The 10,290-nt window shown below is 56.7% G+C and overlaps 1 protein-coding gene across 2 annotated transcripts; it reads left to right on the forward strand.

The window, feature by feature from the left end:
- The first annotated feature begins 234 nt into the window (after positions 1-234).
- Positions 235-10,053, forward strand: USF2 (upstream transcription factor 2, c-fos interacting). Of its 2 annotated transcripts, none has more exons than XM_086352146.1 (10): positions 235-460; positions 731-777; positions 885-1,003; positions 1,147-1,347; positions 1,767-1,917; positions 2,051-2,138; positions 2,443-2,501; positions 8,955-9,049; positions 9,192-9,320; positions 9,420-10,053. In XM_086352146.1, the coding sequence occupies exons 1-10, from the start codon at positions 399-401 to the stop codon at positions 9,507-9,509; spliced, it is 1,041 nt and encodes a 346-aa protein (XP_086208272.1). In that variant the 5' UTR covers positions 235-398; the 3' UTR covers positions 9,510-10,053. The 2 variants fall into 2 exon arrangements, with proteins under 2 accessions (XP_086208272.1, XP_086208273.1); XM_086352147.1 differs by having other exon boundaries at positions 1,147-1,266.
- Positions 10,054-10,290: the final 237 nt, after the last annotated feature.

Consider the following 10,290-nt stretch of genomic DNA (forward strand, 5'->3'; position numbering starts at 1 on the left):
AGGCCATCCTGGGCGGGCCGGGTTTAAAAAAAAAGTCGCGGCGGCGGCTACTCAGGGAAGGAGGCCCGAGGGCCGCGTGCAGCGGGCGGGGGGCGGCTGCGCTGCGTCCCGGAGCCTAGAGCCGCCGGGAGCCGGCCGGCGGGCGAGCAGGCGGAGGCGGCTGCTGGAGCAGCGGCGGCGGCGGCGGCGGCGGCGGCGGCATCTCCTCCTCACATGACCCCACTGTTTGTCCCCGTGATCAGCGCGAGCGGCTCCCGTGTCTCCTCCGTCCCCTCCTGCCGCGCGGCGTGAGCGCCGGGCTCGGGGCCCCCCCGGCCGCCCGCCCCCTCCCCTCCCTCCCCTCCCCTCCCCTCCCCTCCCCCCCCGGGCCCGGCGCCCCCCCCGCCCCCACCCCCCCCATGGACATGCTGGACCCGGGTCTGGATCCCGCTGCCTCGGCCACCGCTGCTGCCGCCGCCAGGTAAGGGAGCCCGGCCGGCCCGTGCCCCCGCGCGCCCTGGTCCCGGCCCTTCGGCCTGGCGACCGGGCCGCCATGATCCCGAGCGACCGCCCGGCCCAGCTCAAAATGGAGGCCGCTAGGGAGGGGGAACCGGCACGTATACCCCCGGTCCCCGGTCCCCAAGGGGCCGCCGTCGCAGACTGGGCTGGGCGGGATGGGGGCCCTGCACCTGGACGAAGGGGCGGGGGCGCGGGCAGCCCTGATCCCCTCTTCTTCCTGTGCTTCTCGCAGTCACGACAAGGGACCCGAGGCAGAGGAGGGTGTCGAACTGCAGGAAGGTGAGTGCTCGCGGGGCCCACCAGGGCCGCGACCTGCGCCCGGGAAGGCACTGGGGGCGCCCTGGTTCGCGCCACCTCTGACCATCCCCGCGACCCTCCGACCGCAGGCGGGGACGGGCCTGGGGCGGAGGAGCAGACGGCGGTGGCCATCGCCAGCGTCCAGCAGGCGGCGTTCGGCGACCACAACATCCAGTACCAGTTCCGCACAGAGAATAATGGAGGACAGGTGAGGCTACGGGCCCGGAGCCCGGCGGGCAAGTGGAGGGCTGAGTCCCGGACGGGCGGGCAGGCGGGCGGGCTGGGAGGGGCTCGGACCTGGCCCCTGCCCGGGCCCCAGCGCGGGTCTCTCTGCTCTGCCGCCCCCTGCAGGTGACGTACCGCGTAGTCCAGGTGACTGATGGTCAGCTGGACGGCCAGGGCGACACAGCAGGCGCCGTCAGCGTCGTGTCTACGGCTGCCTTCGCAGGGGGGCAGCAGGCTGTGACCCAGGTGGGTGTGGATGGGGCCACCCAGCGCCCCGGCCCCGCTGCTGCCTCTGTGCCCCCAGGTCCCGCAGCGCCCTTCCCACTGGTAGGTGCCCAGCATCCTCTGGGGGGATGGAGAAGGGGCACTGGACACTGACTTTGTTCTTGGGGAGCGCCAAGGGGGTGGGGCACGTGGGACTAAGATGCTGCCTTCAGGCCCTCAGGTCAGATCTCTTGTTTTGCACGGTGAAACCTGGGGCAAGACCTTCGGAACATCTTTTTTTGTTTGTTTTGTGAAATGGGAATCATGGTCACAGGGCACTCTCTTAGAGTTAAAAGTGGGTCAGCTCCCCAAGTGATTGCTTAGTATCTGTCAAGTTCCAGGGCTGTGAGACACAGGGCAGAGTGGGACACAGGGGTTCCCCACTCTCTGTAGAGAATGCAGTAAACATCAAATATGGTGGCTAGGGGATGGATTGGGAAGCAAAGATGGCTAAGGGTGGCCTCTGTCCTCCTGCTCCCTAGGCTGTTATCCAAAATCCCTTCAGCAATGGTGGCAGCCCGGCTGCTGAGGCTGTCAGTGGGGAGGCCCGGTTTGCCTATTTCCCAGCGTCCAGTGTGGGAGATACCACGGCTGTGTCCGTACAGACCACAGACCAGAGCTTGCAGGCTGGAGGTAAAGGAAGGAAGGGGCCAGGGCGGAAGGCAGGGGAGGCAACAGGCCTAGCAGGGAGGGAAGCTCCCCCCCAACCCCTAGCCAGTTCTGACTCTGCCCCCAGTTTTAGTGCTAACCCCCACTTTCCCTGCAGGCCAGTTCTATGTCATGATGACGCCCCAGGACGTGCTTCAGACAGGAACGCAGAGGACAATTGCACCTCGGACACACCCCTACTCCCCGTATGTGCAGGAGACCTGGTCCCAGGAATAGGGGACGCTGGGAGGGCCTGTCGTGGGCACCCAAAAAGAGGAGGTTTTCCCGGGATGGGAACCAGGCAGTTGAATACACAGCAGGCAGTTGGTGTATTTTTTGGTCAGCTTTTGCTTTTCTAGTTTAAGTAAAGAAAATACCATTTTCTCCCTCTCTTTGTCTCTGCATATCGATTTGTCTTGCAGAGATCATTTTTAAGTCTGACTCCTTAATAAATGTTTGGACACACAGGCTGGAGGTAACATGTACCCATTTTTTTCCATACTCTTCTAGGAAAATCGACGGGACGAGAACGCCACGGGATGAGAGAAGGAGAGCTCAGCATAATGAAGGTAAGGTCAGGCAGGAGCTGCTAGGCCTCATGGGCTCAACCCCAGCTGGGTGTTTGGAGTCACAGATCAGTGGCCGGGTTATTGATCCAAGTACTCGAGAGGTGTTGGTTGAATGCTGGGAAGGCAGAAGCAGAGAGGCTACTTGTCAGCAGCAGATATAGGCAGGAGGCATGAGCTGTGGTATATTTGTCTTCCTGGCTGGTGACTCTAAAGTAATGACCAGCAGTTTAAATGGCGAGTTTCACATTCATGTGTGGATTTTCTGCTCCTCTGGGAAAGTTGGGCTGCTCTGGTGCAGCTGGACCTGCCTTCCCATGTGGCAGCTGGTTTGCTCAAGCCCCCCACCCCACTGCTTGCCTGGCTTCCAGAAGTAGCTCAGATCTGAGAGAAAGTACATCTGAAATGAAATTGCAGGCAGTCTGTGTCTCTGGCTCAGGCCAGCGCATGAACATGTCCAGGGAACACTTCCACCCAAATAGCCGTCATTTGGCAGATACTTCCTGAAGGAGGATTCTAGGCTGGGCAGTATGTGCCCTGTGCTAGGTATGGAACCTAGCGTGGAGTGTTTAGGAAACTCGGGTTGACTCAAGGTAGTGTGTGACTGAACACTGACAGGTGATATTTCCCCAGGGAGGTGGCCTTTGGGAGTGCCTGTCCAGCAGAGGGAAGCACAGGAAGTCAGGGTGGAGAAGGGTTGCTCCGGGGGTGCTGGTTTGGTTGTAGCAGAGGTTCCTTGTGGAGTGCTTGGGAGGGCCAAGGAGGGCCTTGAATGTCAGGGTGAGGCCTTGAGAGTCCTCACTGTGTTTGATGGGGGGTGGCTGATGCAGCTATGCTCTGAGCGGCTCGGTGAGTTCAGACCTTTACTCAGCACATATGTGCTAGGTGCCAGCCCCTGTTCTAGGCCTCAGATACACCCAGATAATGGAACAGGCACCTTGGCTCTCAGAGGGTGTTCATTCTGGTGGGAGAGACAGAAACTACACAAAGGTGCAATAAGACGTCAGGGAGCGTAAGTCATGTGTCATGTGAAGGAAGATAAGGCTGGTAAGGACTTGGAGGGTTATGGTGGCAGGGAGCTTTGTGGGCCTCTCTAGAAGTGACGCTTGAGCAGGCGCCTGAATGGGCTGCCCACAAGCCTGAGGAAGAGTCCCAGACAGCGAGGGATAAGCAAGTACAAACACCCAGCCCGAGCTGGAACAGACTCGGTGTGATTGAAGAAGAGCAGAATTCAGGAAAGGAAAGAGGAAGTTGGCAGAGTCATGGGAGGACTGGCCAGGGCCAGATCACATGGGTCTTGTCACAGGCCCTCCCAGGGCCCCCACTCCTGGATCTTTGTGCTGGTTCGAGGGGAAGTCAACAGAGGGGTTGTTTATGGAGACTGGATACTAAGGGTGACGGGATGCCAGAAGCTAGGAAAATAGGAGGTGACTGCACCTGTGGGCCTCAGACAGGACAGGGCATGAAAGGGGGTCAGGGGAGGGGACAAGCTGTAGGGGAGAAGAGGCCAAGGCTGAAGAATCAGGATTTTATGATGGGGTCAGGTTCATTTAAAGGGAAGCAGTGAGCATGAGCTTGGTTTTGGGGTGTGGTGGGTTTGAGGGGTCTCCTATTGGCTCCCAGGCAGTCCCAGCTCTGCTACATACCAGTCGTGTGACCTTGGACTGGCTCTTCATCTCTGTGCCTGTTTAGTCCTGTGTACGAATGTGTTAACATGACTACCCCAGAGGCTCATAGTGAGGGTGCAGCACGTTGAGACGTGAGCCCTCAGCTACCCCCAGGCTATTGTGCTACCTGCTAAGACCACAGCAAACAACTCTTGGAAGATGAGCCAGTCACTCTCCACCCTGCTGTCACTATGCCTCTCACTGGGTTAATCCAGCTCCAAAGTCTTGACTCTTCCTCATCCTATAAAAGTCAGTCCTGCTCATGACCTTGCCCTTTCTGACCAGCTGCAGCCAGCCCACTCTGTCCTAACCTGCAGAACGTTTGACCCACCCTCTGCCCGGCAGCCTCCCTGTACCCTTGGCAATCTGGCTCATTTCTCTACCAAAACGGCGCCATTTAAGGTCACCCATGATGACCTCATTGCCAAATCCACTGGCTTCCTTTCCTGCCTGCACTCCAAGCATCTGGCCCTGCCCATTCCCCTCCTCTCGGGAACGTTCCTTTCTGCTCTCCTTGCCCTGGTTCTCCTTCCGAGCCTGTTCCTGAGGGCAGGGCTTCCTGGTCACCTGGAAAGCTTGTTAATAATCACCATCTCTAGGTCGTCCTCACGAGATGCTGAATGGGTAGGTCCGAGGGTGTCTGGGAGTCTGCGCTAAAACAAGTTCCCCAGGTGACTCTTCATGATGGGTAAAGTTGGGAAGCTGCTTTGGCTGTTAGTATCTCTTGGGGTCCAGCCCCTTCTTCCAGTGGTCAGGAGAGTGAAACATCAGGCCTGGGGACGGTCAGTCTCCCCTAGTCCCTGTCTCCAGATGTTGGTGTGTGTCATTTCTCCCAGGAGAGAGTCTGCGGGCTTTCTCCAGAAAAGTATGTGACTCCAAAAAGATGAGACTGTTCCCTGATGTCCTCCCAGGGCTCCCCAACCCCGTGCACTGCCAACAGCTGTCTTTCTGCTCCATCTCTCTCATGCTCCTCCGGACCCATATTTTGGGGTGCTCGTTCCAAATTTCTATTGCTGGTTGTCCTTGAAGCATCTCACACTCAACTTGTCCAAACCAGAACCTGCCGTTGTCCCTCCTTCCCAAAGCCTCCTTCTTCCAGAACAGCAAGAGGGATCCCTGTCATGATTACTCAAGCCAGACCTGAGAGCCCGGCCACTTCAACTCTGCCCTCTTTGTCCCTCACAGCCACAGGACCCGAGACACTGTGCCAAAGTGGACCTCCAATCGACCTTTTCTGCTTTTCCCTCTTTGCCGTGTTTCTTGATACCACAGGGGCCCATCTCTGGGCCACAGGCAGATGTCTTCAGGGCCCCAAGGAAGTCAGTATACCTGGTGTAGTAGAAAGGGGAGTGGTGGTCCCCAGCAGTGACTGGGGGCCAATGTGTCTGTCCTGCCTGAAGGGTGGTCTCACAGTGCCCGCCGTTGCTGCTGTGTCAGAATTTGGGCTCACTACTCAACCTCTGAAGAAGCCAGAAATCCAGATCTTTACGTGAAAACTGATTGCTTAGATGCTTTTTCTATTTCTTGGTTCCTACTCATACTGTGACCAATTTATGTGTTTTGCTTAACTGGGGTTTAGTTTGCTGGGTGTCTTCCCCCAGCTTTTTAAGACGATTTTTAAACCTTTCTTTTTTCTCAATACAGGCCTTTATAGTTGCAGATTTCAGTCTTATACTGCTTTAGCGTTATCCCATTTGGACACGTTGTGTTCTCTTGTTATTCAATTTGGAATGTTTCTTGTTTTCCTGATTATTTTTTCACTGACCCATGGGATTATTTAGAAATGTGTTGTTTAACTTATGAATGTTTATGGGTTTTCTGGATTATCTTTTTTTTTTTTTTTTTGAACATTTATCTATTTGGCTGCTTTGGGCCTTTGTTGCATCATGTGGGATCTTTAGTTGCGGTGCCCAGACTCTCTAGTTGTGGCGTGAGGGCTTAGTTGCTCCACAGCATGTGGGGTCTTAGCTCCCCAAGCAGGGGTTGAACCCACCTCGCCTGGATTTGCCAGGCGGATTCTTAACCACTGGGCCACCAGGGAAGTCCCCTGGTATCTTCTTGTTACTGATTTGTAAATGAGTTTTGTTGTGATCGGAGAACATACTCTGTATATAACTTAAGTCCTTTGGAATTTATTGAGACTTTATTTTATGGCCCTAAATACAGTCTATCTTGGTGAAAGCTTCTGTGTGTGCTTGAAAAGGCATATCTGCTGATGTGTGTGGAGTGTTCCATCAGTGGTAACTAGGTCAAGTTGGCTGACAGTGTTCAGATTTTCTGTCTTCATTTTTTTGTCTACTTGTTTTGTCAGTTACTGAGGAGTGTTGATATCTCTAGTTATATTTGTGGATTTGCCCATTTCTCCCATCAGTCCTGGCAGATTTTGCTCTAAATTGTGTTTTAAATGTTGTATGGCTATGACTTAAGCCTTCTGAAGAACAGACATGGCCTTGGTTTTGACTGGTCTTCCTCCATTTCAGTTGTGCCGAAGTGGTCTCCCCAAGCCACAGGCCTGACTACATGCCAAGAAGGGCCCCAGACTCGAGGGCCTAGACCCCTCGGGGAAGAGAACACAAGGTCCAGATCCACTGACAGGGCATTCAGGGCCTTCACAACCTATTTCTGCCACCCTTTCCGATCCCCCTGCCCCAACTCCTGCGCCCACCAGAGTGTTTCCATGTCGCCTTTTCTGGGTTCATGATGCCTGTCTGCCCACTGTCCTTCCTCTCAGAAACCAGCCCCATCTTAACGTTCTAAACCTTTCTCTGAAGAGACAGTCCACCCCACTCCACGCTGAAAGCAGTACTCCGCCCGGGCATTCCCCAGGCACTGGGCACTGTCTTCAGTTGTAACTCCCAGTCTGTGGTGTCAGTGTCTCCCATTCACGTGAATTTCACGTTGGTGCTGTGAGTGCTGGCACGACAGCGGTTGAGTCTGCCATGGACTGGCCTCGCAGAGTGCCCTGCACATAGTAGGGCAAGCAGTAAGTTTTGAAGAAGTGAATACGAGCCAGAGGTGTCCCTTACCCCCTGCCCGGCCCCCAGTGAGGAAGGGAGGAGTGGGCATGGGATGCGGCTGCAGCATGGGACCCAGGCTCAAGGATGTCAGACTGCAGGAGGGTAGCGAAGGGCAGCTGTCTGCTCGCGAGCTCCTCAGGTGGCACCTCAGAATGGATGTGGAGGCTGGGCCGGACTCTTAGCTCAGCTGCTGTTCGGGGCCACAGAGTCCCCAAAGACCGTAAGACATGACCGCCCTGACTGGGAAGGTTCACTCACCAGGGTAGTGATGGGGCACATGGCTGTGTACTCACTGACCCCAGGGCCAGGGTCAGGCGAAGCTCGATACCGGGCAGTATTCTTATCCCTGTGGTAAAGGGAGGTTGTGGGCAGCAAGAGAGGAGAATGAGGGAGGAAGCAAGTCCATGTGGGAGGGTGTTGTCACCCAGGCCAGAGTAGGGGCACTTGGAAGGACCGGTCAGCAGTGAGAGGACAAAAGCAAGTGCCAGGGGAAGGCAGTCTGGTTTTCTTCTAGTGGCCAGGCACGTCCTTTGAGGGAACAGCTGGGTTGAGGGGCAGTGCTGGCCTCAGGAGGAGAGGGGGTCAAGGGCAGCCTTCTGGCCCACCCTACTTTTCTCACTCGCATCCCGACCCTCTCCCCCAGTTGCCCAAGCCTGAGAAAATACTCTCCTTTACCCTCCTTTCCAAATCCCACCCACAGTCTCCCCTTCCTATAGTGACCACCTGCATCTGTCCATGGACTGCCTTGGCAGGAGGGTGAGACTGTGGGGCCAACTGGGCTTTCTTGTGTGCCCCTAGCAGTGCCTCGTACTGTGCTTAGAAGGTGAGGAAAGGCTGGGACAGCTTTCTCAGTGAGCCCCAAACCAGGGGTCTCAGGCTGCAGTGCAGGCAGCCCCCAGGCAAGTCGTGACAGGCCACAGCAGAGATGCATACGAGCCCTGTCTGCAGGGGTCAGCTGCCACTCAACTCAGCAGACAGAGTGAGACAGAGCAGACAGAGTGTTATAAATCACACATCTGGACTTTCCAAGTAAAATCTGCCAGTAGCTTGTCAAACCTGGTCTTCAAGATAGGGTTCGTGGTGTTTCTGGGTGACCCAGTGCCCTGATGATGGGCCAGGCCCCTGAGAACTGCAGTGCCAGCTGGGGAAGCTGAGACTTGCTGCCGGGGCCATGGAGAAGGATTGTAAGTGGAGTGAGATGTGGTCAGACTGGGATTTTAATGATGAAGAGAAAAACAGGACTGTGGGGTCCAGAACTCGGGATACATGAGTACCGCCATGGAGAATCAAGTTCAGGGGCTGTGGGGACCAGAAAGGGTCATCCGGGTCCTGTGTAAAGGGGCTCTGGCCCCTTCTTGCCTCCCAGGGACACGTGCCCACTGTGCCACAACTCCTTTTTTCAAAAGAGGCCAGTTGTTATGTGAACTTTTCTAATTTTTAAATGTTGACTCAAATTTTTCAAAACCTGCTGGGCCAACCAACAGAACAAACCCCGCAGCCCCTCAGCTGTCGATGCTGCGCTGAGGGTATATGTGGCACTTGAGGGTGGCACTTGAATTTCTCGGTTCCTATTGAGGAACCATGTGGAGCGGGCTAGAGCCAGCTGCCTGGGTTCAGGTCGGGCCCCTGCACTTGCTGGCCATGTGACCTCGGGCGGGCCCAGCTGTGCCTCGGCAGCCTCGGCTCTCGCGGCATCTGCCTCGGGAGGTAACTTGCCCGGGCATAGAGGGAGCACACTGGACACAGCCTTGTTCCTACTCTTTTCGCCGCAGTGGAGCGGAGGCGGAGGGACAAGATCAACAACTGGATCGTCCAGCTTTCAAAAATCATTCCAGATTGTAATGCAGATAATAGCAAGACGGGAGCGGTGAGTGTCCCCCTGGTCCCCCAGCCCCCTTGCAGAGAATCCGTCTTGAGTGCTGGGCGCGGGAGTTGTCTCGGGCTGAGACGACTGGTGGGCATTGGCTGCCAGGCAGTGCTCACTGATGCTCATGCCCACCACTCCCCAGAGTAAAGGAGGGATCCTGTCAAAGGCCTGCGACTACATCCGGGAGCTGCGCCAGACCAACCAGCGCATGCAGGAGACCTTCAAGGAGGCCGAGCGGCTGCAGATGGACAATGAGCTCCTGCGGCAACAGGTGAGCCACAGGGCTGGGAGGGCAGGGACGGGGGGCGCCCAGGAACCCCAGGATGCGGGGAGCCAGCTCTGGCTGCTTGTCCCCCGTCGTGTCTGGCAGATCGAGGAGCTGAAGAACGAGAACGCCGTGCTCCGCGCCCAGCTGCAGCAGCACAACCTGGAGATGGTGGGCGAGAGCGCCCGGCAGTGACACCACCTACCATGCGGCGGGGGCCGCCTCCGGGCCCCCACCGTCCCCTTCCCCAGCCCTTAGCACAGAGAGGGACAGACGCCCCTCCCCCAGCTGCGTTTTTTATAGTAGATTTTTAACAAAAAAATGGGGAGAAATAATGCATTTCTGTGGATAAGCGCCCACCGCCCTCCTCAACTTGGAAACCATATCTCCTCCCCCATTTGTCTGTCTCCCTTCTCCCGGCCCCCACTCAACCCGGCACTTCTGGTGGTCTCACCTGGAGGCCAGAGGGAGGAGGACAGAGCCCCTGCCACACCCCGCTGCCTCCTCGGACTCCCGAGGTACTGAGACCAGGGTGCTTAAGGGGAGGAGGGGGTCCTGCGAGGGGCCTGGACCCAAGCAGGGAGGCCACGTCCCACACCACCTCTTGTTTCTGGAACCCTGCTCCCCTCTGGGTGTGTGAGTGTGTTCTAATTTTCTTTATGGAAAAAATGGACAAAAAAAATAGAGAGAGAGAGGTATTTAACTGCAATAAACTGGCCCCATGTGGCCCCGCCTTGTCTGTCTGTGTATTTGTCCATCTCAGATGTGGGGAGGGGGTCTGGGGTCTATGCAGGGCTCCCGGGGACAGGACCTCGCTCTTCTGTTCGTGGCTGAGTACCAGTCCCGGCCATCCCGCGCCGCCCGGTACCCAGTCTGTTGGTTGTACAGATGGAGGAATTAAGGGATGAATAGTGTCTTTGAGGCCCCAGGTGGTGCATATGTGGTGTGGGGGGCAGGGGGAGCCAGGGTCAAGGAT

The sequence above is a fragment of the Bos grunniens genome, chromosome 18 (assembly GCF_055505025.1).
Source record: "Bos grunniens cultivar Pamir isolate PY7600 chromosome 18, Bosgru_T2T1.0, whole genome shotgun sequence".
In the NCBI taxonomy this organism is placed as follows: domain Eukaryota; kingdom Metazoa; phylum Chordata; class Mammalia; order Artiodactyla; family Bovidae; genus Bos; species Bos grunniens.

Bases quoted from the DNA above. Each gene is read 5' to 3' on its own strand.
- USF2 (XM_086352146.1), top strand. From the start codon at position 399: ATGGACATGCTGGACCCGGGTCTGGATCCCGCTGCCTCGGCCACCGCT. The intron at 2,502-8,954 runs GTAAGGTCAGGC...TTTTCGCCGCAG, and splicing joins GAGAGCTCAGCATAATGAAG to TGGAGCGGAGGCGGAGGGAC. The intron at 9,050-9,191 runs GTGAGTGTCCCC...ACCACTCCCCAG, and splicing joins ATAATAGCAAGACGGGAGCG to AGTAAAGGAGGGATCCTGTC.